This window comes from Cryptococcus neoformans, assembly GCF_000091045.1.
Source record: "Cryptococcus neoformans var. neoformans JEC21 chromosome 12 sequence".
Lineage (NCBI taxonomy): Eukaryota > Fungi > Basidiomycota > Tremellomycetes > Tremellales > Cryptococcaceae > Cryptococcus > Cryptococcus deneoformans.
The window spans coordinates 751862-778946 of NC_006681.1; the positions used below are offsets into that span (position 1 = coordinate 751862).

A 27085-nucleotide genomic window follows, 5' to 3' on the forward strand; every position below is an offset into this window, starting at 1 on the left:
CTTGTTATGATTTTCAAAGAGCCAGTCATTACAGCGTAGATACGTACAGGGATGACGCTGTTGTGTTCGATCTGAATCATCTGATGATCAGGCACAAACAAAAAACGTAACAAGACCGTCTGTTGAGTAAGATAATAACAATTATACATTGTTAAAAACACGCATACTATTACTAAAGTCAATACACGCATACTATTACTAAACTCAATACACGCATACTAGTACTACACTCGTCATACTGGGACATACAACGATTCTTGAAATCAACCGCCTATGCAGCAATGTGCGCAACTTGCCTGTCCCAGACACGGTGGTGGGCGACCCCCTCCAAGAATTGCTTAGCAAACTTAATGGAATGGAGGGTTGGGTCACCAGGGGCGAAGACGACACCGTTTTCCACAACGACACTTGACTCAGTCTTGGTCTTCTCGCTGAAATCTCCAGGCAAGCAAGTGTTTACCATCCATTGGGTAGCATTGCCAAGTACGCCAATGGGTTTAAGGTGCATATAAGCCTCCCTTGCTGCATGAATAAGTCGGCCAATCTTGAGCTTCGCGATGAAGGAATCATCGGGACCGCCGACGAAGACAATAGCGTCAAAGAAGGTAGTGCGACAGCCTTCGAACGTGAATTCGGCGGTGAATGACTGACCATTTGAAGCCTTGATTGGACCAAGCGTAGGGCCAATCTGTACGACACGCAATCCGTCAGTTTATCCCCTCGTTATAGATGTTTGACGATGCAACTCACAAATTTCACCATACATCCATCCGCTTCAAAAGCAGCAAGCAAAGGTACAACTTGCGAGTAGGTGTACCCGGGCACGAGGTAAATACCAATCCTTCTCCCAGAAGCCGTGAAGACTTGGTGCTTGCCATTGATTTGCGACAGATATTCAGACTTCTTATTGTGGGTGGGTTTGGCCTCAGGCAAAGTAAGGTGAGGGAAGGTAGCGTGAACCGAAGTAGCAAGCCCGTGGTCGATTTCATTGAGGCTATTGATGACGTTTTGAATGACAATGTCTTCCGCGCAGTGTGACAACTCGAAGTTGTACGCGGCAATGATATGCTCCCTCTCCGTCTCGGACATTGAGTTCCAGAAAAGGGTTGCTTGCGAGTAGAATTCCTAAAAGAAACATTACTTAGCCATTCCATCATTGGCGCAGTCAAGATAAACTCACCTGGAACTTGGGCCCATTGAGCCGCTCTTTAACACCGGATATCTTCTCACGATAGCTTTGGAAGCCACCATTATTGGAAGACGTAAGTGGAAGGCTATCGTGCCTGTTGGGGTGGTAGGGTGTCCTGTTGGTCTTGCTGAACATACTCATTTGCCCATCACGGAAGTTCGTCATGACGGGGCAAATAGGTCTATTGATGGGGAGGTCGTGCCAGTTGGTGCCCAGACGTGAAATTTGAGTGTCAGCATAGGAGAAGTTCCTGCCAGCAAGAAGAGGATCGTCGGTAAAGTCCATGCCTGGAACGATGTGTTGTGTACAGAAGGCCACTTGCTCTACTTCAGCAAAGAAATCGACAGGGTTGCGAGTGAGCGTCAAAGTCCCAATCTTCTGAACAGGTACGAGTTCCTCAGGGATTATCTAAATGAGGGGTCAGCAAGTGCGACTGTGCGCTGCCCAGCCTAATGACTGACCTTGGTTGAGTCTAGAATGTCGAAGTCAAACTTGTGTTCATCTTCCTCTTTGATCAGTTGTACGCCCAATTCCCACTTGGGGTATGCTTTGGCTTCGATTGCGTCCCAGAGATCCCTTCGATGGAAGTCCGGGTCCTGTCCGGCAATCTTGAGGGCCTCATCCCACACTAGAGAATGAATGCCGAGATGAGGAATCCAATGGTACTTGACAAATGTGCTCTTGCCTTCCTCGTTGATAAGTCTGAAGGTATGAACACCGAAACCTTGCATCATACGATAGGATCGAGGAATAGCCCTGTCGGAGGTGACCCACTGCTGCATGTGAGTAGCTTGCTGATGAAGAGAGATAAAGTCCCAAGCGTTATCGTGTGCAGTTTGGGCTTGAGGCATCTCATTGTGAGGCTCGGGCTTAAGGGCGTGAATAACATCAGGGAATTTGATAGCATCCTGAGAAGATGTAAATAAACATACTCCTACGCAATCCATACAAGACTTACTTGGATGAAGAAGACTGGGATGTTGTTGCCCACTGTTAAAAGTGAATAAGCATGAGCAGTCATCCCAAGAACAAGCCAATACTTACCGAGATCCCAGTTACCTTCGTCGGTATAAAACCTAGTGGCAAAGCCACGGACATCCCTCACGGTGTCAGCGCTGCCTCGTGAACCAACGACCGTGCTGAACCTGACATATGCAGGGACGACCTTGCTGGTATCGGTCAAAACCTGTCTACGATCAGCTAACGTTCTGCGTCTCGGCTCTTTGGTTTACCTTTGCAGTAGTGATGCCGGTCAGAGGAGTATGCAATTTGAACTCTCCATGAGCTGCAGAGCCACGAGCGTGCACAACTCGCTCGGGAATGCGTTCATGATCAAAATGTTGGATCTTCTCTCGGTTATGGAAGTCTATATGTTGCCATGTTAGGCTTGGGGTCATTGGCAGGAAAACCATATCGTACCTTCAAGGAGAGTGGGTCCCCTGGCACCAGCTCGCAACGCAACATCAGTTTCCGGGACTTTCACTCCAAAGTAAGTCGTCAATGGAGTCTTGCTGGTCTGTTCGATGGTGTTCTCGGCCATTTGGCGATATTTAGCATCGCCAGTAACGGCAGTAACGGCTAAAGGGATCAGCCTTTGCTGTGCTAAAATGCATCTATTCCGCTTACCTTGATTCAGCATTTGTGCCATATTGACAGGCTTAGAATCGCGGTTGTTAAAAGATGTTGCAGGAAACAAATGGGAGGACACTTATTGGCTGCTTCTGCATTTTGTCGTTCTTATATATATATGGGAAAAGATGGGACACGCGTAGAGCAAGAAGTTAACTGCATCATACTTCATACTCTGAATTTATTCATCCCGCATAACGCGGCCGCACGGCCAACAAGCTCACCTTTTAAATTCAGACGTCAGAAGATGCCAGATACGTAGCTCATGATAGGCTGTAATTAGCTCTCGCCTGAATGTTCTTACGTCAATGACGGTCATTAGGTCCGCCTGGACCGCGCCGGGTGGAGCCAACCGTCAACGGTGCAGGATGCAAGTGAAAAATCACGGTACTTAAGTGATAAATAAATCAGTAAGCAGGCAACATCGCATCCGAGTGACATCAAACTCCACGTTCTCAGATCCCTCGCCAAGTCTGCTGATCCCATCCCCTTGCTTGGGATTTTGGAATCTAATTAACTAACCACGAGTTACTTTTATTATTTTACTAGTAGCTCTTCTTTTCCTGGAAATGGGGATGACGCCGATGGCCGTTATTTTTTTAAGTTATCTCGCAAGCTAAGCCTTACTTTTGTCTCCATAGATGCACAATTCTTTTCTGCCCTGTCGCCGGCGGTTTGTTTGGTTCATTAACTGAATGGAGGGTTGATTAGCGTCCCCATTTCAGAGCGGTTAAGCGCTGATCCATGGTCTCTTCCTTTACGCTGAGCTTTAAAATTCAGATCGTCTGTGCGAGCTGGAGTATCATGCGCACGCAATCACACTTTCATATGTAACGAGCCAGAGACTTCCCCTTTCCCAACTCAACTATCGCGGCAAGCGTAAATAGAAAGGCAGTCGGAAATGCATCGGACAAATGTAAAGCATAGCTCGATATATACCCCCTGACGGAATGTGGATGAGAGAGAGCTTCTGCGGGAAGAATCAGACCTATACATGCTGCTTTTCAATGAAAAGTAGTCATCGCCGGCCGGGTATGGTGAGCTTGGAGTGGATGATGAGGAAGCGGTGGAAAAGGCTGATTGGTCATTTTTCCAAAGCGTAACTGATGATAGAGATATAGATTTAAGGTAAATGAAAGGCAGTATGGATGGCTGTCTTTAATAAAGACTTCAACGCTTGGTCATCGGTCAAAGTGGGAATTGAGGACGAGATCATTTCCGGGATGACCTGAGCAATCGAGCAGCATTCTGAAAAAAGGTGAAGACCGTCAAATGATGTGCCGGTTGAGATTTATGTGTGGAGAGTTGTTCTGTACATTTTCAGCTTCCTCTGTCACCCAGCCTTATGCGGCGCCAGTCTAAATCTAAATCTAAATCTAGTTGTGGTCCGCAAACTCTATAAGCAATCGTAGTTTCCAGTTCCTCTCTATGGACGGACAAGAGCTTCGCAATGTCGTCTAATCTAATCTAAGGTCTGTTGCTCATCCATTATTAACATCGCAGGCGCAGAGCTCTCAGTTAGCTCTCTAGTTCACATAGGCTCATCTCGTGCACAATCTAACCATCTGCTGCGTAGACATTTCATTCCATGCCCGAACATAACGACATCACTTCCCTCCATTACTCATCCCTCCGAGCAATACCCAACGGTATTGTCATTCTTGAACCCCATACGTACTGGTACAGATGAAGGGGCAACGCCGAAATGATGTGCGAACCCGATGAGCGAACGTGATAGATCTATTGACTGCGGCTTAGAGGTATACAACTCGTAGAGGTATATAACTCGACACTTGGTCCAACACTGTCAACAGGCAAGTACTGGGGGAGTCCATTCGCATCACGACAATGCCTCAAGTCCCTCTAAAATTGGGTAGCAGGAATCATAATAAGAGCAGCACTCCTAATCGCTATAAAGGCAGGTCCACGCCTTTGATTATTTCAGTTGAGGCTGATGAAAGAGAAAGCTGAGGGTGAACTAAAGAGATGGAAGGAAAGAAATAGGGACGATTAGAGGTGGACAGGGACAAGAAAAGTAAAGATACCTTTGTGCCTCCAGAGATACAAAAGTATTCAGTAGCTGCAAGTCGAAAGGCGGTGTGGTACTATTACTTTGATAGGGTTAATTTTAGTCACTAACCATTTTATACGAAGATGGTAACCAAGGAAAATAGAGAATGATGAAACAGAAATTTGTACTATATAAATACGTAAAGAAGGACGATGCTCTCGTCATGTCTCTCGTTCAGGAACAGTCAATAACTCGGGGATCCGATGATCTCCATTTTTCGTCGCTCATCGGTGTACTCTCATGATGGCTCAAATGCGTGAGCAACTCGCTCAGCGGTCTAATTAACATCAGACAGAAACGCAAATTGAAGACACAATAATCCTCAGTTGCTACCAACACTGCATTCGTCGAAACAGTAACATATTGCCAAAGTGCACTCCGCTGGAAATACAGTTGTACCGAGTTCGACAGATTCACAACCGTAATGGACGCTCTCATCCCGTTCACGACTTCTGGTTCACTGGTTGACCTTGTTGACAGTTAGTCTTGAACTCCTTAGTATGATTCCCGCATCCCATCTGCATTTCGCAAGCGGGAGGCCCGTGGGATTGTCATGATCTCAAGCTGACCCTGTTTCCAGAGAAAGTCCTCGTTATCTTGCGAGACGGGAGGAAGTTGATAGGCTTGTTTAGGAGTTACGACCAATTTGGTACGTCATTCTTTTGCTTTGTTTTCTGTGACTATGGATTAATATAAGTCTCCGTATTGCCATCGTCATTCTTGGGCGGAATCTACTTGTATTTTGGCACCTTGGTCCAACATGCGAACGCAGCCAACTTCCTTCTTGAATCGTGTGTAGAGAGATTACACTACAAACTTGAATATGCAGACAAGGATATTGGAGTGTTGTTAGTGCGAGGAGAGAACGTTGTGGCTTTAGGAGAAATTGTTGGTCGCTCACTTCAAATCTGGGTTTAGCATAGAAGTGCTGATGTCAGGCATAGGATCTGATAGCGGAAGATATGGTACCTTTACAACAAGTAAATGTACAAGAAATCGAGGAAAAGATATCCGCTGAGAACGTATGTTGGCTTTATTTTCTGATAATAGCTGGAACTGCAGCGGAGACTGAGGCTGATTTGTGGGCAGAAACAACGAGAACGAGACCACGCTGTAAAAGAATCTGTGTTATCAAAGATGGGCTTTGTGAACGAGGGCAAGGAGGGCGATGCATACTAGCTGCGGTATGCGGATGACGAAGGATACTGGTCGATACTTGACTCTGCGCGTTATTATATGAGTCTATGGATGGTTTAGCTGATTTCGTTCTAGGAGATAGGCCAAAGGAGGGATCACCGATCCACCATCAGAAGTCCGGTCAACCATCGTGTTTCCTTCCTCTCTGACATTAGGCACTACGCGTCGCATCTCTAACTTTTGCCACTAGGAGGTGGAAGAACTGATTCACTTCTTTGGAAGGAGCAGTTCTGCTCTTTGCTGATTCGTCTCGCCCATCTTTTATTTACTTATACTTCAAGCGCACGCAGTAGCTTTGTTCATGTCATCGCGTCTTCCTCCTTCTTCAGCGCACTCCATCAAATTCGGACATGCCCAATCGACACCTCCTTCAAAGTCCAGTACTTTTGGCCAGGGACGCAATGACGGAGTGTTAGAATGGTTGGATTATGCGGAGTGTTCACTATGGTGGGTGAAAGATGTGGAAGTCGCACATCGTGAACATCGACTGATAATCATGATAGCCGGGATCCTTTGCTAAATGGAGCAGCTAAAGGCAAACACTACTGGATGACTTCTTGTGGCCATATTCTCTGCTCTTCTGATGAACATCAGCGCAAGTCTTTTGAGAAGATTGTCAAGATGCTCACACTAATTTAGATTAGACCAAGAAGGCATATGTACAGCATGCAACAAGCAAATGGAACTCTTTCTTATCCAGGAAGGATCAGTGAGCGCAGTTCTATTGCTTTTCAAAGGTTCTGACGTTGCTGGTAGTTACCACCAGGGCATGAAATATGGTTTCAAAATGGCGCGTCGCTCCTAACTGGCGCAATGGAGGAAATGAAGACGGCCATGAAGAAGAATACCTCAGCGCTCAGGGTCATGGGCGTGAGTAGACCTTTGCTTGAGACGTTTAATAGCTGACAATAGACTGCTAGTTTCAATACAGGGAGATGAAGCGATCAATACAACATTACAGAGATGCTATGAAGGAGAAAGATGTATATGATCCAAACGGTGTAGTGTTGCTCTACTGACAGAACCCTGCCAGGCTCGAATTACTAGTGTACAGCGAGAGCAGGAGGCATTAATGTCGTAGGTGTAGCTTCGACCTAACTCATATCGCTTAACTTACATATTTGCTAGGGAAAACCACGAACTCCACGAACGTGTCGCTGAGCTCCAGTCCCAACTCCGGAACTTCCAACGATCTCAGCCTGCCATCGTACCCCAAATCACACCTCAATCTCAATATTCGCTCAATTCGAACATCCGCCAAGCTGAACCCACCCATTATGACCAGCCGCAACCAAATACACAGAAAGAATACATACCTCCACCGCCAGCGTTACCAACCGTGCACGAGGAAGAACAGCAGCCAACAGTAGGTTTTGGGTATAGGATGGGTAATGGGGATGTTGAGGGGTCAAATAAGAGAAGAAGGATTGATATATTAGAACAACAACCTCGACGGTACGTACATCTGTCTTAATCAGTGGGGAAGCAAAATGGTCAAAACAGTTGACATGTAAATCCAGATTCATCCCGCCGACCCCTGCGTCAGGTGCTTTTGAAGGATCTCAACATCTCCGACATCCTCAGCCCTCACACAATTTCCAGACTAACCGTCCTATGTCTCGTGCGTTCAGCTCTATAGCACCTATGGCTATTCCACGAATGGGAGCTCCAACACAAGTACCTTTGCAGGGCCCTGGAGGAAGACCGAAGAGTACTATAGGACATATGGGAGGTGAGAGGCGTGCAGATGACGGGGATGATATTAAATCACGCCTAGAGTAAGTTTCTGCGACGGAGCAGTGAAAAGAGGATTTGCATTGACGGAACACTGTGATTGCTTTGCTTTACAGAACGTACAGATATGACCCAGCGAACCCTTCGCCGAATCGCCGCGCACCCCAAGAAAGATCTGGAACAACGTTACCTAATCAACACGAACGAAGGTTCAACACCCAATCGCTGCAGACGCAACGACTGCAAATGTCTGTCCCTCAGCGACCGCAATCGAGTTTTGTTCAGAGGCTAAAGATGTCAAACTCTTCTTTCGGTATGTCAAATTGTGTCGAACTTAACAACAAGTTTTGAGGTTGGAGCTCACTCGAGATTGATATAGTGAACCGCCCTGGATCAGCCAGACCTACCCCTCTGCAACAGCACATGAGTGCACCGTCGATGAATTCCAGTCAATCCATGGTGATAGGGACTGGGATGGGGGGGGTGCAAGACAGTGCAAGCGTAAGGATGAGGGAGGGTGTACTGCAAGGTGGAGCGAGGATGACGCTGACTCATGGTGTGGGGCAGAGAGGTTCCGGTAATCGATTTTAATATGTGGAGATAGTTTATATACGATCAACAAATGGAGAGATGGATTAGGACGTACTATAGGTGTAAATGTGCGGAATATCACACTTACATTTTATTCAACAAAGATTAATTAGTCGCAGATCCGGCTTTTCTTATCGTTCATCGTCGTAGAATGCTCATTTAAATGGATAATTATGATGATTGTTATATTGCGTCGGCTGAAGGAGGTTTTGTCAGAACGTTAAAGATTAGCTTATAAACATTTTTTGAGTTAGGGGGGTTGTCGCTGATTCTGCCACAGTATTGGTCAAGAGCTTAATAAAAAAAAGAGAGAGAGATTGTTCGGAAAAGTTGCCTGCAGCGAAGACTACTAATCACGGTAGAAACATGATGGCCATCGCAACTATTACTCAAAGATTGAAAAATATCCAGCTGTTCTTTCGCATAACTCTTACAACTACAACACCAGCACCAGGGCCAATTACAGTATAGATCCGACTACGACCCACCTACTTCAATAAGATTAAAACATGATGCGATTTTTGTACAACAACAGCAGCTCTCAATTCTGCGAATACTCCAGCACCTGCCCTTCCAAAAGCTTCTGCATTCCGTTCAATTTATCCACCATTCCCTTCAGCTTTTCCGGCACCGACTCTCTGAATTTGGGGTCGAGGGTATACGTCAGATCGTGCTGTAGGATGTTTCGAGCTCGAGAGGTATCGCCAGGTGGGGGGCAGCCATAGCAACCGTGGAGAGTTCGTCGCTTTGTGGCGGGATCATAGCTTCCTATGTGGACTATAATTTAGGTATTAGCTCGGTTCTGGAAAGAAGGACATGTTGTGTTGTGAGTCGGGGAAATCAGCAACGACGTACGTATGTTGTTGTTGTAGAACACCGTTTCACCGGCCTTGAGCTTTACCTTGATACCACCTGGCATCTCTCCGTCTCCCAACAGTGCCTTCTTTTCATCGGGAGCGCTTACTCTGAGATGAGATTTAGGTACGACAGAGAGACACTCGTCGTCGTATAGAGCAGCATTCCATTGGATGCCGTGATAGTCTTTCTGCAAAGCGGCGATTTCCTCTTGGGGTGTGGCCGTGGGCTTGACGTCGTCTCGATGCCATACAAGGGCATAGGCTGCGTTCGTGGGGTTGACGAGGAGGTTAAACAGCTCTGCGATGGATGATTTAGCCTTCTGAAGGCGTCGTTGTGACCGAAAGTTGGACCAAGTGTGCTCACCGAACTGCATATCCTCCTGCTCACAACCCATCAAAGCTCTTGATACCTCCAACATCCCTTCACTCCCATACCATTCGGCAAACACCTTCTGTCCCAAGTCCGGATGCATCACACTCTGTACACCCCAGATATCCTCTTTATCTTTTGCGTCCCAAGGCGGAAACGGTTTTCCTACAACGCGGACGTTGTCCCATTTGCCGGAACGGGATAGATCGACAACGTGGTCTGCAGATTCACGGAGAAGGGGGAAGAGATCATCAGGAATGAGGGAAGGGACGATCACATAACCATAGGTGTGGTAGTGTTCACGAAAAGAGGAGAGTTCGTCAGGGTTGAACCGTGACATGATAATGGACTAGGTTGGTCTTGGTATTATAGAGGTGAAGGAGGTAAGGAGTCGTAATGTAAGGAGATAACATCGATTTTTATAGCATATTGAATTAACCAGGCGAAACATATGACATTGGGCGAACGAACGAGACGACAACAAGAAATCCATCGGGAAAAACGCCGATTCAGAGCGAGCGAGCAGGTGTGCCCACCATTTGGCCAACCCCCTATATCAACTTTACGTTCTCGCAACCGGAAGAGATTACCCGCGCTTTTGCAAACAGCAGAAGCTCATAACCCAAAAGCAGCTCAAGTATGTAAAAAAGACTAATCAGACCTAAAGGATAGAGTTATTCAATCACAAACTCAATTGGCAGGACATGTCGAACGATAGCGAGTGACGATGAACGAAGGCGCCTATGCACGATGAAAATGCAATGATAATGACATACAAATAAATGGTACACTATCTAATTATCCTTGACCTGTTTTACTTCTTAATTTAGTGCTGACCGACGTCGCTATGCCCCAGCCTTAAATCCCTCCAGCAACCAACCAGCCCATGAACAACACAACGTCTACTCGTCCTTCATGCCCAACCGCCTCTTCTCCTCTGCTAACGCTTCTTCTCGTGCTCTTAATTCTGCCTTGGCCAGCGCTGACGCTTGCTGTTTTGATGGGTGGTGGTAAAGCACTGCGCGAACCGATCAGCGACCGCCATCCTAACTGACAAAACCGTGAGACGCTTTTGACAAATACTTACCGACAATATATCTTTCCATCAAGTGGAAACCATTCAGTTGGTTGACAGCCTCCTTAGCATCATCCGGACTCTCAAACACTACGTATGCTGTCCCCTTGGTCTTGAGATTTGCGTCTGTACCGAGACGTATTTGCCGGATGGGTCCGTACTTGCCAAAGAGATCGTACAAGTCGGCGCCAGTGATGTTAAAGTTGCTGAAGATGAATCAGAATCGATACAAAGATATATTCGCAAGATGCTTACAGGTTCTTCACGCTAAATGTTTGTCAGCAATGGTAGCATGAATATAAAACAAAAGTGACTAACAAAAGAGCTCGTTGGGCTAAAGAGTCGTTTGGTCGTTGCATTTTGGAAGAGACGATCTAACGTTGTCAATTGTCTTGTTCACTGAAAGTGCTTGTGGTCGATTATCTGGGCTCGCTGCACGTAAGCCTTGTTTCTAGATCTATGTTTGTGATTATATATATATGCAGCGCAGATAGTTGCCTTTCTACATCTCTCGAACGCTTGAGGACACTGGAAGCTCGAATACAGGGAGAAACTCGACAAAATCGCGTTTCAAATAATATTCTTCAGGCAGACCACCGCCGGCTTTCAACAATTCAATTTTAACGTATTTCCATATCAAAAAAAAATCCAAAATGGCCTCCGTTGTCACCCTCCCCATCACCCTCACCGCCACACCCGCGGGTTACTCCAAGCCTTCCCCTTCCAAGGCTTCTGCCCCCAAGCAGCTCCCCATCTACCCCGCTGGGCCCTCCTTCATCTCCGCCGCTCGTCGACAGATCCTTCAACGATCTTTTGCAGACGACGACAAGGCCATTCTCGAGGCTCGTGAGCGTGAGGCCGAGGAGAAGGCCAACGCTTCTGGCGATGGTACCCAGTACCCCGGTTTGGGCGAAGAGGAAGAGTCTCAGACTGTCTTGTCTTCCGACCCCAAGGAATGGAAGAAGCAGGACCACTATGCCATCCTCGGTTTGGGACACTTGAGGTACACTGCCACTGACGACCAGATCAAGGTTGCTCGTAAGTGACTGTCTCACGTACTGATTTTGGACGTTGCTAAAGGAAATTAGACCGAAGAAAGGTCCTCCGACACCACCCCGACAAGAAGGCCAGCCAGACTGGTCACGGTACCAACGACGACTCTTTCTTCAAATGTATCCAGAAAGGTGTGTAGCTCTAACCTTCATCTTGCTTCTACGCTAACTTTAATCAGCCCATGAGACCCTTACCAACCCCGAGCGTCGACGTCAGTTCGACTCTATCGACTGGAACATCAACGACGAAGTTCCCGACTTCAAGAAGCTTTCTCCCGAAGAGTTCTGTGCCCAGGCCAATGCCCTCTTTGCTCGTGAAGGCCGTTTCTCCAAAGTCCAGCCCGTTCCCGAGTTTGGTGACCTCAACTCCTCCAAAAAGGACGTCGAGGGCTTCTATGACTTCTTCTACAACTTCGACTCTTGGAGAAGTTTCGAGTGGCACGACAAGGAGGTCAACGAGGGTTCCGACTCTCGTGACGACAAGCGATTCACTGAGAAGAAGAACAAGTCTGAGCGAACCCGACGTAAGAAGGAGGACAACACCCGTCTCCGTGAGCTTGTTGACTCTGTCCTTGCTCTTGACCCCCGTATCAAGAGGATCAAGGCCGAGGAGAAGGCTGCCCGTGAAGCTAAGAAGAAGGGTGGTGCCGTTGGTGCCCCTAAGCAGTTGAGCGCTGCCGAGAAGAAGAAGCTCGAGGAGCAGAAGAAGAAGGAGGAAGAGGAGAAGAAGGTCGCTGAGAAAAAGGCCAACGAGGCTAGCAAGGCTGACAGGGAGGCGGCCAAGAAGGCCAAGGAGGCTGCCAGGAAGAACCTCAAGAAGTGGAAGAAGGTGTGTAATCTTACCCGTTTCTGTCCATCTTGCTAATTGTGCCGCAGGCCATCTCCACTGTCGTTGCCTCTTCCAACTACTTCCAAGCCGAAGGCACTGCCGCCTCTGCCCAGGTTATCGAGAAGCAGCTCGGTGAGCTCGATGCTCTCGTTGAGCTTCTCGAGCCCGAGCAGGTCAAGGACCTCAAGGAGAAGATTGAGAAGGCTGGCAACGGCGCCCCTGCCAAGGCTGCTTTGCAGGAGAAGGTTGCCGCTTTGGGAGAGAAGGGTGCTGGCAAGTTCACCGAGTTCGCTTAGATTTTAGAAAGGCGAGTAGAATGGTAAAGCGGATGTAGATTTCTCTGCTTTCGGCTTCATTTTGCTTCTTTTGGCGATTGTTTCTTTTGACGGCTGTTTGGACCTTTCGGCAAGTCTCGCAATCAGACAAATAGTACAAGACGTGTGTATGGCGGAATAATATCAAATCGTTAAAGTTGTGATCGCAGCGGAGGAGTGTTAACAAAAGAAATATTGCATCAAAGGATTGGCAAACCTTCATCGAGATCTGGGGAACGAATTGACGATGAGCAGTAATGTCTCCCCTATCACTTCAGTTGATCATTTTGGCGAAGGATTAACGGCAACTGTCTTGACTGTAAACTACTCTTAGTATCCACTGACTGATCGACTTATCAACTTCGACCTCTTATCGGCAAGCAGCAGGGAGGCGCGACACCGACTTTAGTGATTCACATGAGCAACGATCGATCATAATAACTCCGCCAAGAAAGGAACGTTCCCAGGCAAGCTTGATAGGGCTTTCTGATGTTTGTCCCATATAAGCAGGTATATAGTTCTTAATCTCTACGGCCTCAACCACGCGGACCACCATTCTTTTTCGATAGTAACACAACGCAGTCAGGGTGGCAAAAATGAGCGAGAAAGGATCTTTAAAACGTACCGTACTGACCACGCAGAGTGTGGATGAGCATGGTAACAAGGTGCAAGAGTGTTACGTCTATCCTTCTAACGTACGTCTAACCATCCTAGGCTTGTGAATCATTCATGGGAGTGGAGGATAATTATACTAACGAGCCTATGGGGTAGACTGACGAAACCTCTCCCACCCATTCATCTTCTAAATGTCAATGGACGTTCCCAGAACTACGTCGCGCGAGAGGCACAAAGAATATGACCGTTATTTGCGGAGCATCATTTGATTCTCGGTTACCTGCCGCGTCAAGAGAGATCTGCACATGCGACGAGTTACTTGGATACCCTCCCACATCTCCCGCGAACACCACGTTGGGCCCTTATTCGAAAGCCCCAAAATCTGCTGATACTAAGGCATTGACAGGGAGAAAGTGGCAGCCAAGCGATCTTTGTGGACAACATCGATGTGCGGGGTGCAGGTTGACGTTGGATGAGGTGGGGGTCGTTGTTGATGATTCCAGAAAGGGGCTGGAGGAATGGGGTGTTGTTTTTGCAAGGAAAGATGAGGAAGATGAGTAGCTTAAGATGATTTGGGCTGGTTTGGAATTTAGGTTTTGTCATGTTACTACAGCTCTCAACGAATGTGGCTTGGACTTCCTGGATTCTGCGCTTGCTTGATGGGCTGCCCTTTAGGCATTAACGCCAGAATGTTGTCTTCCTTCGAAATCCTCGATTATGTGACAGGCGGAATTCAATAAATGCCTCTGACAATCTCTCTCGACGAAGGTCACCCATTAACAGACCTTCCTTTTTACGACCCCTTCTTCTTTCATCTCCCGCCTTCTCTTCATCTAATTCTGATTTGCCGTCTTACTCGACGAAGGCAAATAATAAAGAAAATAACTTCGTTTATACATGTACTGCATCCTCTACAGTAAAAGGACCATGCGCTCAGAGTCGATACCTACTACTGCTGGCGACAGCAAGGCATCCTTCATACCCATACTTAATCCATTTATGAGCAATCTTTGCTGCTGGAATCGCTCTCCGATCATGGGTTCAACCTCTAGGATACAGTAGCAATGATGATGAAGGCAAATTCTCCATGATAGTTTGGATGGATGGAAAATTGCGTTAAAGGAATACGTGCAGTGCGCGTTCTAATTGCTTACGCTCACCATCTGATGCCTGTCATCACTTGTACTCGTATTACTTACGATTCTGAGTTTATAGATAACAGCAGCAACCCACTGAGGAGGAATATTCCGACTATCCTTCCCTCTGGGCTGGGGCAGCGAACAGGTGGCTCTGCAGGCGTGAATCAGGCCTCAGAAAACTGTAATGACAAAAAAATTGTGGGAAGTCGTGTGAGAGCATCAGGCCTAGGAGAAGCCAAGGAAGGCTGGTTGTATGTGTCTTCTGAGAATGTAAAGTTAATAAAGCATCCGGACTCTTCCAATGGGACACTATCATAGTATGGAAGAATATCAAGTGTGTATGATGACTGATGGATTAGTAGGAGGCTGAGGAATGATGGAATACGTAGTAACCACTGCACTCAGACGCCAGTTCGGGATCTCGCGCAGCCGGAAAACTGGTAATTTGGTGCCGAGGTCCGGATTCTGGTTGTCCCGATCTATGTTTGTTCCTTTGCGATTTTGCCACTCATACGCGTTGACTCGAAACGGAGGACCCCACCCAACCTTAGCCTCCTTTCCGGTTTTCGGCTTCTTTTCACGTTACATCCGCCTCCGCAGAAGGCGATCTTGTCTTGCTCCATATCCACCTTCCGCTCATCGTCCATCCTATCTACTTCTTATTTTATCTAGTCATCCATCATGATTTTGAGGTAATGAGCGACCTAGAACGATTGCCTTCCCGACTGCCCTCACGATGATCGTCCGGTTAGGAACCAAATACCAACCTCGACAACCTCAATAACTCGTTATTCACCACAAACTTGCAGAATGATTTCCACAGCGGCAGTCAATACACCTGGAGCCAGCATGAACCACTCCCCGGCGGTGCTTCCAACTGATATCCCCCGTCGACCATCGCCGTGGCACGACATTGCACATTCTCTTTCCACTACCTCCTTGCCTCCCACCTCTCGTTGCGACTCTACCACATCATTGCCTACCCCTCCATCCTCTGATCCGTCTACGCCACCCAGCCAAACCCCCGTACTTTCCGCCTCACAGGCTTTCAAAGAATGGGAGGAGCGTCTCTCTCAACCTGATTCCGACGCTACCCGCCACCAGCTAGTCCATCCCAAACGGTCGCCTACTCCCAAGCTGGCAGCAGAACGGGATAAGATGGGGTTCATTGAGTACAAGCTCAAGCTGATTAACCCCACCACTGAAAGATTTGAGAGGCTTGTTACCCAGATGATGTGGAGGTTAAAGCAAGGGAAGAACGAGGCGATTTATGAGCTTGGGCTGGCAGGTGGGCGTCAACTCATTGCAACATATATGATACTCAACTGATCGTTGACATAGATGATGGAACCGTCGTCGGATTGACTCGAGCCGAAATGGACGCTTCGCTCCGGACTCTTGAGCTTATGGCTTCAGAAGTAGGAGCTACGGTCATCGTATTGAAGGAAATCGTCTTAAACGGACTTGCTTCACAGCAGCCAACCGCCTCGATTGAAACCATAACAGCCCTTCCACCTTCTGATGTTTTGAGTCATTCCAAACTCCTTACCAATGGGTGGACTGCGAAGCGACCCGATCTGGATGAGGACGGTCAACCGAGAAGAGGGAACGGTATACCGGACTCACATGGAAAGGGAAGGAGAAGCAAGAGGGAGAAGAAGAAGAAAAAGGAGACGAGGTCGCAAATGGAGTTGAAGCAAAAATCTGAGGGAGATGGCGAGATTGTAGATTCTACAAGGGATTGCTCTATGTCAAGTGCTGCCAGTCTCAGCACCGATACCGACTCCTCATTTCAGTTCGACAATGACGAATCACCCCCCAATGATTTACATCAGCACCAGTCTATTCTCTCCCCCGCACTTTTTCCTCGCAAGATAATCAATCCTGTTAGTCCCAAATCCGATAAGAAGCGTCGCAAATCGGCGGCGAAACAGGAGCAGAGACGTCTAGATTTATTAAGAGGGGATGGCACAAACCCAATGTGGGCCGAGATAACCAGCCAATCCTCAAAATTCCCGGTTGAATCACCCAAAGTTAACCTTCCGCACCAGCCAGCGAGACCATCTTCGTTACGGCTTGCTACCCCTGCAGAGTGCCCAGACAATTCGTTCGTCGATGATCTCCTGCATGTGCCCCTTGACTCTTTATCTCTCTCCTTCGCAGATGTGCGCACGGTATCCGGCACTAGCCCTAGGCAATCTCACTATCCACGTTTTCATCCCCATTCCACACAGTTATCAATTCCAAGCCCGATTCGACCTCTGTCCCCTGTCTCAGACCACTCGGTAGCTGCCACCACAAAGACAGGAACCGAGACAGAGATTGTTCTCCCACTGGACGATGCTGCTCTGACAACAAACAAGATTCTTCCTCCTCCACCTGGAGAGGAGCTCATCTGCGTAGAGGCGTTAGTGGTCCGGAAAGTACAGCATGATCATGATAGAGAGGATGAAGATGATGAAGCGGAGGAGGAGGAAATGAATGATTGGGGATATGGAGGAGAGGAGGATGTTTGGGGTTTTGGAGCGGAAGAAGATTAAACTAACTAAGCAACTGTATCGATAAGCGAATTATAAGAAAAGGCATGGTCATGCTGTCAAAAAAAGGCGTATATGCATTGCAAGTACATAGTGAAGGGCGCTGGGATAACTCACAATAAAAGACAGGTAGTGACCATTACTGCATATTACAAGGGCTTTTACAAATCTAAACTCTATTCTGTTAAAGGTGGCTATCAAACATAAATAACTTGAGTCGCTCACACAAAGCAATGTGGTCGACACCGAAAAATGTGCCAAATGGCCCTTGATCAAGTTCATCAAGAGCTTCCATGCATTTCCTCCTAAAATGAGCTCGAAGCTGTATTTGTTGAGGTTATCATCAATCCTAGAAGGCTTGAAAGACACCGGGATGGGAATGAATCTATGAGGGTAGGGTCGTTAAGGAAAAATAGGCTGTAGCACAATAAAACGAGAACTTACCCCTTCTGCAGATAGTGATACAGTCATGATGGGTAGACCCGAGCACAGAAGGAAATGTGTGGACGCTAGGCAGAAATGATATCATCGTTCCTTTTTACGTTCAGTCCATAATCAAAGATAGACTGAGATCGCCCGTCAGTCGTCTTTTCTGAACCATTATAGCGGTCAACGGAAACTAATTGCAGGCTGGCACATTATTCAAACGGGGGCTGACAGCCTTGCTCCATGTGTGAATGTTACTTTCAAAATTATCAATTAGGAACGCAATGCTTAATCAAGTATAATCACTCACCTTCGCTTCGAGGGCATGAGAAGAAGACTGATAATCAACAACTTGTTGAAATCGGAAGAGCGAAAATAAAAGGAAGTAACAAGATGACCGGTAGCCAATGGAGAATGTTTACGCAGTCTGGCGGCGCGGTTTAGCTTTTCGAAAAAGATCCGTACGTATCATCTGCTTTAATAGAATGATTTGGACGCCCCAAAGGCTCCTACTTACTGGCTGCATTTCATGCTTACACCGTTCGTCCGAACGCACAGAGGAAGATGAATGATCAGAGATGAACAACAACCTGTTGAGAGGTGAACAACAACCTGTTGAGAGGTGAACAACAACCAGCTGAGAGGTGAGAACTGAGTGATGAGAAAAAAGGTTTCCATCATGTACAGAACCTAACTGTAGCTATACAGTGCATCCTAATCATGGCAGTAGTTGTGTCGGGTCATCTTGCCCAGAATTATGTCTATAATCGCGCTAGATACGATAAAATGAAAAGTTAGGGAAAAAAAGATTAGGCGTGGAAGAAATATCAGTCCCTCATGTGCCGAGAGAGTAGATGATGTATACCTGAACGCCGTCCGTTAGTTTACTAGCCAATAGCATGGGGAAGATCTCAAAGACTCACAACCCAGGCAGTGATAATCAGGCCGATCAATTCGAAACCAACGATGGCAGCCGTCATCTTGCTGACTCTCCAACCTTCGTAATCCAAGTTGTTCTCCTTGACTTCCTTCAGCTTCGCGAGACGATTCTCTTCGGTCATACGGAGAGACCCTGCAAGCCACCTGCGATCAAGATAATAGTATGTAGGACCGAGAAGGACTTGCACCCCCTTAATGGCGATGATGAAGTAGATGACGTTGTTGTAGGAGCCGTTGCTAGATCGGTCTTGCTTCAAAGGAAGTTAGTAATAGAGTTTTGTTTGGAGAAAGGGTACTAACGATAGCACCAGCGGCAACGTCAAGGACGATAGAATTGCCGTTTGCAAATGCCTTCCAGATACCAAGAGCGGTACCCAACAATGAATCATCCCCCACTAAGATGGGAATTGAAGCGATAAAAGTGATGGCGTTAGTAGACAGAGCGAATGAGGAGATGAGGATAGGGCAGAGAGGGTGGACGGTGGTAAGACCGATGAGGGCAAAGACAATGATGTAAAGAGCGCCAGTGAAAGAGACTGACATCAAACGGTCAATCAGGACGTCTATCACAAAGTGAAACGAACTTACCGAAAGGCATTCTCCATCCAATTTTATCAAAAAAGAAACCGGTCAATGGGGTCAAAAAGACTGAAGTGAAATAGTCAGAATCACGTTTACAGCGTAAGAGGCCTTAGAAATAAAACATACTAGGAATAACAGACTGGAGAGAACTGTTATAGCCAGCAGCGAGCGTGCTAGTACCTCGGGTAACAGTCTGGATGTCGGCCAAGTTGGAAGTGTAAACGGAAACGGCGGCATTCTGGAAGAGTTCTGTCATGTCACACGTTTATCAATATTTCCGCCGATATTGCAAATGAAGGCTACTTACGAGAACCACAGAAAATCCAGAAGAACTTGGGCAACCTACGAAGTGTCCCAAACTGGAACTTTCGCTTATCCCAACCTTCCTTCACCCTTGCATCCTTCCCAAGAAGAGGCCTATACTTCTTTGGTACGGCCCGCTCATACCACCAGTAAAGCATCACCACAGCCATGTTCACCGCACAAACGATAGCAGGGATCCATAGAGCCCAACCCCACCATCCATTGATGGTTGACATGGGTACGGCCGTGTTTTTGGCAATGACCGAGGTGATTCGGTTCCAGGCAATGTCGACAGCGAATACGAGACCAAGGGATGTACCGCGGAACCAGTGGGAGTAAAGCTTGTTTTGGGTAGACTCGATGACTGCATGAACAGGTTAGTAAATGGTTGTGGAAGAGGACAGATGGAAACAACGTACCGGTAGAACCGAAACCCATGAGAATTAAGCCGCCGATAAGCATGCCGTAATTTTCGGCGTTAGATGCCTTAATGCGAGCCAAGATCAGCACTCGCTGTATAATACGAAGCATATGCCTATGAGAATCTCACATACAGCGGCAGCAATGATGGCACCAACTAGAACGAAAATACTGGATATGATAGCAGCACTATGAGGCCAAGCTAGTCAGCATGTGGGACAGGTTCAACTGACATCACTGAAACTTACTATGTCGCCCCCCAGTAGTCCATACCGATACCACCGATGATCGGAAGGATGGTGTTAACCAAACTAGACGCACTAGAGATAGTACCGTACTGAGCATCTGAGAATCGTATTAGGCACAGTCGATCATTGTTAGATGACAGACGTAGAAAAGTTACTCACTGTTGATGTTGAGCTTCTCCTTGAATGTCGATTTCAAAGGACTAGCCACTGATTGCATGTAGCTTGAGCCAGTAGCGAAGAATAGAATCATTGAGAACGCAATCAGTCGATATGCCAAAGGGATAACAGTTTCGAGTTCTTCTCCTGCTCGCGGGCCATTCTCCTCGTTCTTGCGATCCATGTTGGAGCCAACTGCCGCGAGCTCGGGTAATTGGCCAGAGATAGTGTCGTACTGGCTAGCCGCTAGGTCCTCTTTGCCTTCAATAGCGTCAGAGTTGGAGGAAGAGGAAGGTGCCTTTTCGGCGACATGCTCTATGACCTCCGGCGAATGATGGTTGGTCACCATGATGGATAGCGTAAATCAATGGGGAGAAACCATAATACAAGCATCTGGCCCGCTGCTTTTATACGGCCAGTCAATCCTTGGAATCCGACATGAAGCGAGCGGACTAGATTATGAAAAGTTGACTCTCGAAAAAATGAGCTGCGGACGCTTTGCATGAAAAATGGAAAAGCTAGGCAAGAGCAGTAGAAAGGGGAAGACGAAGAGAAAGCGACAAATTTTGAAGATAGCCAAGCCTTACGAAGATCAGAAAACCCGAGATCCGAAAATCTCTTCGATTATCTGATATAGGACTTATTTATTTCGGTCATAGATCTGTTCGGCCATTATTTAGTTACGTATAACGGTTTCATCCTTACGTTCTTTTTTGTTCCCGTTTCCTGATTTTTCGTCCGTTTACGCGAACTTGGATTTGTACATCGTGCGCGAACCTGAATTATGAACGGGATCGTCACCAGGCACAGTCGAAAGTGGACAGAGGACAGAGGGTGGACAGCTTTCCCTAGTCTCCCTCCCATACTAAATTTCATATGCCATCTCATCATGCAGCCTCAAGTTAAGCTTAAAACTTCTAGCGATCGGCCGATCGGTTCACGCCGCAGCGCCCCTCCATCTTCTCCGACTACGTACGTACCTGCTTATCACCACTTGTTATTGCCACCGCAGTCACAATGGGTGACATGACTTTCGAAGCATGCGAATCGCTGTTCATCACCTCCAAAAGATTACTCCTTCCTAGGATAACAACTCGTTTTCACCATTCCCCTTCAAATGTAAGCGACCAGTCCTAGAAGGTCTGTTACGCATATTGCAGGGTGTGGCTGCGATAGCCCTGTTCGGTAAACTCTTTCAGGATGGCTTCCGTCGCGACATTGATGATCTTGCCGACAGCGGAGGACCTGTTGTATAGTATAGCTCCGATTGCCATAATCGGCAAGCCAGTTTACAGAAAATCAGCCTCCCATTGGTTCCCGTATGCTTTGTCTACATAATGCGGCGTTGTACTGCAAGAGAGCCAGATACAAGTTGTTGAGGGGTCTTGTTGCCCTTTGCTGATGATGCTGTCATGTTAGAGAAGAGAAGATAGGATCTTGCTGTTAGGCCCGGTCTATCCCAAAGGCGTGCCGCAGAGGGTGTCAGGAGGAAATGTAGTTATGGTCGACTTATACATGCAAAAAGATGATGTGAAGTAGTGGAAAAGTTGATATATGCATCGAGAGGTTGGTTGGTTTGACATATTTATTTATCCCGAACACGCAACTAAGAACCTAAGATTGGTCTTAGCTAATTTTGGACTTTTTGACCGTTCTTAGTTAACTGATCCCCATACGTTAAAAACTAAGACCGATCTTAGCTAACTAAGTCAGGTCTTAACTTTTATATTTGAAACGGGTTAATTGTATGCAGTTTTCTGCCATGCGTCTCAATACATGCCAAATAAGCATAAGATTAAAATATTACCAAGGTACATCTATGTTGCCTGAGAAACCTCTTAAAGTGTCAAGACACCTCTTAAGATCCCCTTTTCCTCATCAGAAAGACCTTCGACCATCTCATGCATCCCATTTGAGTTGGAAGCATATGCATGTCGAAGGACATCAGTCAGATGTTGCTGCGCAGAGTATATATTAGTCAATTTCAGCGTAGAAATAACCGGACTGGTCAAACTTACGCCCAGGTCAATTTGAGCGAGAGGATCAGACTTGAGATCTTCGTCATCATCTTGCGCGTCACTTTCCGCTCCATTGTTATCAAGCCATGCTGTCGAATATTATCAGCGAATAATCTGGGCTCGGGGTAAGATTCGCTCACAAGACAAGTAGTCAAATTCGCCCACGTTGGAGCCACCACCGAGAAGGTCATCATCATCCCATTCCTCATCCTACATACCACCCATACCTGTCAGTCTTCTTTTGGAACTGCTTGGAAGGGAATGAAACACGTACCCCGTCATCATCCTCGATATCAAGACCAGTTGTTGCCTTCTTCGCCGATGTAGGCTCCGATTGGACGTCCTTGAGAATTAGTTTCAGAGCTTTGAGAGGGAAAGGAATTTGAGTGTATTGGTTGGGAGCTGGCGCCTTTATCAGCAACGGCGATATTTAGTTCCATATACGGTGGACTCACTGTGTCGAGTTCTGGAGCGAGTCATGATAGCTATTCATATATCAGCATCCATCATATCTTTATTCCAGACCGCTTACTGTTCCTGTTCGCCTCTGAAATGATCAAATCTCCTTTCACAATAACCTCCCTCAACCTCTGGTCCGACAAGACAAATAGCTTGCTCATACCCATATCGCTGACTCTTATATTCCATGATCCAGTAATAGTATCCGAAGTGTCGCACCAGGCGCTAAGAACAAGGTCGAGAGCACGCTTCTCACCTCCAGAAGGAACGGGCACAGAGAATTGGGAGAGGAGATCGATGGTGTTAGCAGTGTGTTCAGTGCTGAAGAGGTAGGCGAAAGGCAAGACAAGAGTCTGGAAATGAGGACAGTCAGCATTAAATCGCAATAAGCGTCCCGAAAAGAGAAACATACCTGGATGAAAGAAGGCATGGTGGCGGTAGCCAACCTGGCCACTACAGCTCGCAGCAAGTCTGGCAGCACAGGGCCAATGGCTTCACCGGCCTTGCGGAACAGGTGCATGATGAGTTCACCCACAAAAATACCGCCAGACTCTGAAAACGTGGGGGCGAGGAAACGACCAAGAAGGCCAAAAATGCTTGCTATACCGTTGTTACCTTCGAGATCATGCCTGCAAAGTAATTCAGTATCCTAGTCGAACAGTGAAGTATGATGACCCACCAATGTGTAAGCTTTTGGCAGTCCTTCCTCACAACCAGAGTCAAATGGATCATTCCATGCTACTCCTATCAGCCCCTATACACTCCTCCCCTCCCCCCAAGACCATTACTTACCTGGATGACATCCATATCATCCGTAGTCCTCAAGATTTCCATCACAGCCCTAGTGACAGTAGCCACCAACTCAGTCTCTAAGGGACCTCCTCGCATCCTAATCATACTGTTCGCCAGTTGCACAGCTTCGCCAGGAATATGGACAATCTCATCGGTGACAGGGGTGGAGATGGCCGCGGCGAGCTTGGGGGCAAGAGTGTGCACGAGGGCACTGAGGACTCCGGGGTCAGGGAAGAGGGTGAGGGATTCAATGTTCTCTTCGATGATCGATGTGGTAACAGGGTCTACCGAAGTCAAGTTTGTCAGTTATCCGTTTTGTTCGGAAAAATAGTGAACAAGAAGGCACGAACCGTCAGCACACCTCAACCATACGTCAAACATCTGCTCTACTACAGGTCCCGTGTTCTGTGCGTTCAAGATACTGTCATCGATAGAAGTGATAGCCCGGATGGTCTCAAGAAGAAGATAAAGGGTCTCACGCTCCGCTTGAGGTAAAAGTGGCAGGAGGAGACTGAGTAGCTTGCCGGTTTGAGGTTGGAGGATGGCAGTATCGACATGTCGGCAAAAGCTAAGCATAATGGTCAGCCAGAGTTGCATACACTTGTGATATGGAAGCTCACTTTTTGATGGTCTTGACAGCGGAGATCTTTACAGGGACAGAAACCTCTGGTGATTCGAGAACAGAAACAGCAGCATTGAGATACTGTGTCACAAGCGTTTGAGGCAAGAAAGAGCTAAACTGGCTCGCAAAGACAAACGCTCGGCCTTGCAAGAAGGGAGCCTCTATATCAATCTTGTTAATACCCCTTAATACAGACGACATTTCAAACGTCGGGTATGAACTTGGACTCACCTGATTGACCAAGAAGACTGGGGATGACCTGATCGAACAAATACGATACGTCGATTGTAGGCGATCGCTTCTTCTCCAAATCCTCTTCAAGCGCATTCCGGATATCGTCAGAGATACCTCCGAGCATCGCAAGCACAGATTCAAGAGGCTTCCACCTGTTCTCACAAATGTCAGCATAATGTTGGGCATCTTGTTTCGTACTGCAGATGTAAGACATACCAGTCGGGGCTACCCGATTGCTTGGCAGAAGCGGACTCTTGAACTCTGGTGTTTGTGAGATTTTGTAAAATGGCCGCCACAGGCCTGGTCCACTTGTCCATCACAGACTATCTCGCGACATTCATTTATTTTTGTTTATGAAAGCTGGAAAAGCAGACTTACGCCAATGAGATCATAACCAGATGTTCTTGCGCTGTACTCTTCAGTTTCTTCGTCCTCATCGATAACGAACGCATTGGTGTCTTCCATCCACTCTTCGGCCTACACCATCTGATCAGTACAACCCCAATAAAGAGTAAGAGGCAACTTGCATTCTCTTTGGTGATCTGCGTAAACTCCTGCACAACTCTAACTAAATTCTCCAACACCTCTGTCGCCCTTGCTGATTCGTCTTGACCTTCCATCAACACACCAACTGCGCTCTTCGTCCTCACAGTGGGTGTAAGATAGTCAAAGATGGCAGAAGCAAGATCAGTGATGTCAATTTTGGGGTCGGTCATGCCTGTGCCAGAGTCAGAAGTAGGCGATGGGGGTTCAGGGGTGTCGTCAGTGGTAGAAAGGTAAAAAGCGGTGAATAAGGGAAGGAGTGACTGGAGGTTGAGGATGGCGAGGCGGATGAAGGACGGGACATTGGGAGCGATAATTCGGGGGAAAGCACTTTGGAAGAGGGATAATGTCTGAGGACGAGTGAGTTCGTGTTCAATGGATGCTAAAAGGAGCTTACTCGGAAGATTTCGATCCGGATACTGAGAGATTCCCAGTTCTGTTGCACCTCGGCACCAGCATCTTGAGACAAAAGCTGAGAGAAAGCGTCGAGCCAAACAGCACCCAACGATTCAAGCGCTGACTTGACAGCTCTAGGCTGCTCCTCCCGGACAGTTTCCAACATGCGGACGACTTGTCGGAAGACGTGCACAGTGGAAGCACGAGTGGAGGGAGAGTGAGCCTGTCGTGGGTCAGTGTCTGACTAGCACGAAAATACAGTCTACGTACTTCGGGGTTGGCTAGAATATTCAGAACTGCGGGAAGAAGATCTTGAACGACAGGCAAAAGCTGATCTTCGCTCAGTTCATTGCGCACAAAGTCCGAGATTACACGCATGCCGCCGTGAACCGAGTCAGAGGAGCCGGATGTGAGTAAGTTGACAAGCTGCGGTAAAAGGTCGGGGTAGTCATCTGGCCAGTCATATCTAGCAATGGCTGAAAGAGAGAAAGCCTAGTAGCACATGAAATTAATTCATAATGATATTTTTGGAAACTTACACTGGCGAGACGAATCTTCCGCTCGGGGTCGGAGAGACCGCTAAAAACGAGTGGTCTTATTTGGGCTTTTACCTGCGTTTTTCATGTCAACATCGTTCCTCCTTAAACAAGGGATGACCTGCATACTTCTATAGGAGTTATAGGGTGTTGAAATTGGGCCGAAGCTGGAGTCCAATGTTGGTTGACATACTGCTGCAAAAGAACGCCGGCTGAGTAAAGCAATGTTAGTACGTATGGTCGCGTTCCTTATTAAGAAGACTCATCTGTCGCTGGAACAAGGGTACATCCTGGGCATTTAACAGCCTCGCCAGACTCAGCCCACCCTCTGCACCGTCATTAGCAACATCCAAGCGACATGAGACGAAACATACCGGGGACGGCGAAAAGCTGCTTGAGCTGCTCTTCTGCATGTTTCCGGACATTTTCTTCAGGCGACAATGTGGACTGAAGGCACTGGAGCACCTGCTGATCCATCTTGGGCAGATGAATGATGTGAGGTATACTTATAGGAGCTGGACAAAAAAGTGTGATGAAACAAAAGTAAAACAACAATATACCACGGTGCACGCGCCCTGACCGTCGTCATTGGTGATCTCCATCTCTTTGTTCCACACCTCAAATCCTATACTTTACCGCCGAAATCCTGTATCCTATAGTTGAGACGACAACCTCAAAGATAATAGCAATATGCCCCTCAAGGACCTCTTGAAAGCGCGTGAGTTTCCACCCGAGCTCAACACGCCGTCGGCTCGACTGCATTGCACCAGCTTAGTGCACATCCAATGGTATCTTCATGTCGCCATCAGCGCTGACTTATTGCTCGCAATGCAGGGTTCACATCAGCTATTCAATCGATCCCAGCTGGTACATGGAAGATTCTGATCACGGACGAGCATTCTCATGCCCTTTTGACTACTGTGTATAAACAGTTTGATATTCTCCAACAACATGTCACTTGTAAGCGATTGTATTACCATTATGGTTTGACTTGGACACTGTACTGATCATTACCTTGGCCTCTCTTGCTATGTTACCTTAACCAACCAGCGATTGAGCCCCTTCACTCTACTCGGCAGCCGATGACTGTTGATGCCATTTATCTCTTGACTCCAACTCTTCAAAACGTCGACCGCATTATTGCGGACTTTGCCAACGGTACTAGAACATACAAGTCTGCTCATGTCTACTTCATTGATGGTGCGGTTTTCA

The 27085-nt window shown here is 47.2% G+C and overlaps 11 protein-coding genes across 11 annotated transcripts in view; 6 read left to right on the forward strand and 5 right to left on the reverse strand.

Annotated features, from left to right (window-relative positions):
* Positions 1-158: 158 nt before the first annotated feature.
* Positions 159-2950, reverse strand: CNL06340 (Catalase A, putative). Its single transcript, XM_568158.1, has 9 exons — positions 2816-2950; positions 2609-2767; positions 2422-2555; positions 2234-2375; positions 2148-2179; positions 1651-2097; positions 1181-1597; positions 751-1125; positions 159-688 (listed from the first exon to the last, which is right to left on the reverse strand). The coding sequence occupies exons 1-9, from the start codon at positions 2835-2837 to the stop codon at positions 272-274; spliced, it is 2145 nt and encodes a 714-aa protein (XP_568158.1). The 5' UTR covers positions 2838-2950; the 3' UTR covers positions 159-271.
* Positions 2951-5169: 2219 nt separating this feature from the next.
* On the forward strand, positions 5170-6226 carry CNL06350 (RNA cap binding protein, putative). Its single transcript, XM_568159.2, has 6 exons — positions 5170-5368; positions 5470-5538; positions 5662-5777; positions 5834-5911; positions 5979-6113; positions 6162-6226. The coding sequence occupies exons 1-5, from the start codon at positions 5314-5316 to the stop codon at positions 6066-6068; spliced, it is 408 nt and encodes a 135-aa protein (XP_568159.1). The 5' UTR covers positions 5170-5313; the 3' UTR covers positions 6069-6113; positions 6162-6226.
* A 1-nt stretch (position 6227) lies between these two features.
* On the forward strand, positions 6228-8577 carry CNL06360 (expressed protein). The gene is made up of 10 exons (XM_024658225.1): positions 6228-6533; positions 6590-6681; positions 6731-6795; positions 6843-6956; positions 7007-7069; positions 7120-7163; positions 7215-7541; positions 7607-7864; positions 7937-8133; positions 8200-8577. The coding sequence occupies exons 1-10, from the start codon at positions 6388-6390 to the stop codon at positions 8409-8411; spliced, it is 1518 nt and encodes a 505-aa protein (XP_024513915.1). The 5' UTR covers positions 6228-6387; the 3' UTR covers positions 8412-8577.
* A 240-nt stretch (positions 8578-8817) lies between these two features.
* Positions 8818-10032, reverse strand: CNL06370 (hypothetical protein). Its single transcript, XM_024658226.1, has 3 exons — positions 9633-10032; positions 9267-9566; positions 8818-9188 (listed from the first exon to the last, which is right to left on the reverse strand). Exons 1-3 carry the CDS (start codon positions 9976-9978, stop codon positions 8953-8955), a joined length of 882 nt encoding a protein of 293 aa, XP_024513916.1. The 5' UTR covers positions 9979-10032; the 3' UTR covers positions 8818-8952.
* A 359-nt stretch (positions 10033-10391) lies between these two features.
* On the reverse strand, positions 10392-11210 carry CNL06380 (conserved hypothetical protein). Its single transcript, XM_568160.2, has 4 exons — positions 11032-11210; positions 10969-10980; positions 10726-10919; positions 10392-10656 (listed from the first exon to the last, which is right to left on the reverse strand). The coding sequence occupies exons 1-4, from the start codon at positions 11070-11072 to the stop codon at positions 10541-10543; spliced, it is 363 nt and encodes a 120-aa protein (XP_568160.1). The 5' UTR covers positions 11073-11210; the 3' UTR covers positions 10392-10540.
* Positions 11211-11348: 138 nt separating this feature from the next.
* Positions 11349-13154, forward strand: CNL06390 (zuotin, putative). The gene is made up of 4 exons (XM_568161.2): positions 11349-11751; positions 11802-11897; positions 11945-12594; positions 12642-13154. The coding sequence occupies exons 1-4, from the start codon at positions 11367-11369 to the stop codon at positions 12888-12890; spliced, it is 1380 nt and encodes a 459-aa protein (XP_568161.1). The 5' UTR covers positions 11349-11366; the 3' UTR covers positions 12891-13154.
* Positions 13155-15266: 2112 nt separating this feature from the next.
* CNL06400 (conserved hypothetical protein) lies at positions 15267-17287 on the forward strand. Its single transcript, XM_568162.2, has 2 exons — positions 15267-15950; positions 16004-17287. The coding sequence occupies exons 1-2, from the start codon at positions 15473-15475 to the stop codon at positions 17200-17202; spliced, it is 1677 nt and encodes a 558-aa protein (XP_568162.1). The 5' UTR covers positions 15267-15472; the 3' UTR covers positions 17203-17287.
* Positions 17288-18320: 1033 nt separating this feature from the next.
* CNL06410 (expressed protein) lies at positions 18321-20709 on the reverse strand. The gene is made up of 10 exons (XM_568163.2): positions 20277-20709; positions 20118-20214; positions 20004-20058; positions 19869-19935; positions 19454-19813; positions 19273-19395; positions 19153-19212; positions 18865-19100; positions 18549-18815; positions 18321-18490 (listed from the first exon to the last, which is right to left on the reverse strand). The coding sequence occupies exons 1-10, from the start codon at positions 20620-20622 to the stop codon at positions 18461-18463; spliced, it is 1641 nt and encodes a 546-aa protein (XP_568163.1). The 5' UTR covers positions 20623-20709; the 3' UTR covers positions 18321-18460.
* CNL06415 (hypothetical protein) lies at positions 18509-19825 on the forward strand. The gene is made up of 4 exons (XM_024658848.1): positions 18509-18725; positions 18793-18826; positions 18876-19048; positions 19123-19825. The coding sequence occupies exons 1-4, from the start codon at positions 18525-18527 to the stop codon at positions 19219-19221; spliced, it is 507 nt and encodes a 168-aa protein (XP_024514678.1). The 5' UTR covers positions 18509-18524; the 3' UTR covers positions 19222-19825.
* Positions 20710-22030: 1321 nt separating the features above from the next.
* On the reverse strand, positions 22031-26390 carry CNL06420 (conserved hypothetical protein). The gene is made up of 21 exons (XM_024658227.1): positions 26248-26390; positions 26140-26201; positions 26003-26089; positions 25877-25948; positions 25608-25829; positions 25339-25560; positions 24926-25291; positions 24777-24875; positions 24615-24721; positions 24396-24550; positions 24163-24325; positions 23893-24110; positions 23543-23826; positions 23430-23488; positions 23163-23379; positions 22824-23103; positions 22747-22776; positions 22566-22693; positions 22432-22501; positions 22292-22380; positions 22031-22231 (listed from the first exon to the last, which is right to left on the reverse strand). Exons 1-21 carry the CDS (start codon positions 26348-26350, stop codon positions 22112-22114), a joined length of 3153 nt encoding a protein of 1050 aa, XP_024513890.1. The 5' UTR covers positions 26351-26390; the 3' UTR covers positions 22031-22111.
* Positions 26391-26490: 100 nt separating this feature from the next.
* CNL06430 (hypothetical protein) overlaps positions 26491-27085 on the forward strand; it is a 3236-nt gene continuing 2641 nt past the window's right edge. Inside the window, exons 1-3 of the mRNA XM_024658228.1 lie at positions 26491-26591; positions 26708-26833; positions 26924-27073. Of these exons, the coding sequence (XP_024513891.1) occupies positions 26564-26591; positions 26708-26833; positions 26924-27073 (304 nt within the window). The 5' untranslated portion in view covers positions 26491-26563. The remainder of the gene's footprint in view (positions 26592-26707; positions 26834-26923; positions 27074-27085) is intronic.

Bases quoted from the DNA above. Each gene is read 5' to 3' on its own strand.
- CNL06340 (XM_568158.1), bottom strand. From the start codon at position 2,837: ATGGCACAAATGCTGAATCAAG. The intron at 2,768-2,815 runs GTAAGCGGAATA...TGATCCCTTTAG, and splicing joins GGCACAAATGCTGAATCAAG to CCGTTACTGCCGTTACTGGC. The intron at 2,098-2,147 runs GTAAGTCTTGTA...ACATCTTCTCAG, and splicing joins TCCCAGTCTTCTTCATCCAA to GATGCTATCAAATTCCCTGA.
- CNL06410 (XM_568163.2), bottom strand. From the start codon at position 20,622: ATGGTGACCAACCATCATTCGCCGGAGGTCATAGAGCATGTCGCCGAA. The intron at 19,396-19,453 runs GTAAGTAGCCTT...GTGACATGACAG, and splicing joins CTGGATTTTCTGTGGTTCTC to AACTCTTCCAGAATGCCGCC. The intron at 18,491-18,548 runs GTGAGTCTTTGA...GACGGCGTTCAG, and splicing joins TGATTATCACTGCCTGGGTT to GTATACATCATCTACTCTCT.
- CNL06360 (XM_024658225.1), top strand. From the start codon at position 6,388: ATGTCATCGCGTCTTCCTCCTTCTTCAGCGCACTCCATCAAATTCGGA. The intron at 6,682-6,730 runs GCAAGTCTTTTG...AATTTAGATTAG, and splicing joins CTCTTCTGATGAACATCAGC to ACCAAGAAGGCATATGTACA. The intron at 7,070-7,119 runs GTATATGATCCA...GAACCCTGCCAG, and splicing joins ATGCTATGAAGGAGAAAGAT to GCTCGAATTACTAGTGTACA.
- CNL06390 (XM_568161.2), top strand. From the start codon at position 11,367: ATGGCCTCCGTTGTCACCCTCCCCATCACCCTCACCGCCACACCCGCG. The intron at 11,752-11,801 runs GTAAGTGACTGT...AAAGGAAATTAG, and splicing joins CGACCAGATCAAGGTTGCTC to ACCGAAGAAAGGTCCTCCGA. The intron at 12,595-12,641 runs GTGTGTAATCTT...ATTGTGCCGCAG, and splicing joins ACCTCAAGAAGTGGAAGAAG to GCCATCTCCACTGTCGTTGC.
- CNL06400 (XM_568162.2), top strand. From the start codon at position 15,473: ATGATTTCCACAGCGGCAGTCAATACACCTGGAGCCAGCATGAACCAC. The intron at 15,951-16,003 runs GTGGGCGTCAAC...TCGTTGACATAG, and splicing joins TTATGAGCTTGGGCTGGCAG to ATGATGGAACCGTCGTCGGA.
- CNL06420 (XM_024658227.1), bottom strand. From the start codon at position 26,350: ATGGATCAGCAGGTGCTCCAGTGCCTTCAGTCCACATTGTCGCCTGAA. The intron at 26,090-26,139 runs ATGAGTCTTCTT...ACATTGCTTTAC, and splicing joins TACCCTTGTTCCAGCGACAG to TCAGCCGGCGTTCTTTTGCA. The intron at 23,380-23,429 runs GTGGGTCATCAT...ATTACTTTGCAG, and splicing joins TGCCAAAAGCTTACACATTG to GCATGATCTCGAAGGTAACA.
- CNL06380 (XM_568160.2), bottom strand. From the start codon at position 11,072: ATGCAACGACCAAACGACTCTTTAGCCCAACGAGCTCTTTT. The intron at 10,657-10,725 runs GTAAGTATTTGT...CGGTTCGCGCAG, and splicing joins GATGGAAAGATATATTGTCG to TGCTTTACCACCACCCATCA.
- CNL06350 (XM_568159.2), top strand. From the start codon at position 5,314: ATGGACGCTCTCATCCCGTTCACGACTTCTGGTTCACTGGTTGACCTT. The intron at 5,369-5,469 runs GTTAGTCTTGAA...CCCTGTTTCCAG, and splicing joins ACTGGTTGACCTTGTTGACA to AGAAAGTCCTCGTTATCTTG. The intron at 5,912-5,978 runs GTATGTTGGCTT...ATTTGTGGGCAG, and splicing joins AAAAGATATCCGCTGAGAAC to AAACAACGAGAACGAGACCA.
- CNL06415 (XM_024658848.1), top strand. From the start codon at position 18,525: ATGGGGAAGATCTCAAAGACTCACAACCCAGGCAGTGATAATCAGGCC. The intron at 18,726-18,792 runs GTATGTAGGACC...ACGTTGTTGTAG, and splicing joins CACCTGCGATCAAGATAATA to GAGCCGTTGCTAGATCGGTC. The intron at 19,049-19,122 runs GTAAGACCGATG...ACGGTCAATCAG, and splicing joins GGCAGAGAGGGTGGACGGTG to GACGTCTATCACAAAGTGAA.
- CNL06370 (XM_024658226.1), bottom strand. From the start codon at position 9,978: ATGTCACGGTTCAACCCTGACGAACTCTCCTCTTTTCGTGAACACTAC. The intron at 9,567-9,632 runs GTGAGCACACTT...CATCCATCGCAG, and splicing joins GCAGGAGGATATGCAGTTCG to AGCTGTTTAACCTCCTCGTC. The intron at 9,189-9,266 runs GTACGTCGTTGC...CCTAAATTATAG, and splicing joins GTTCTACAACAACAACATAC to TCCACATAGGAAGCTATGAT.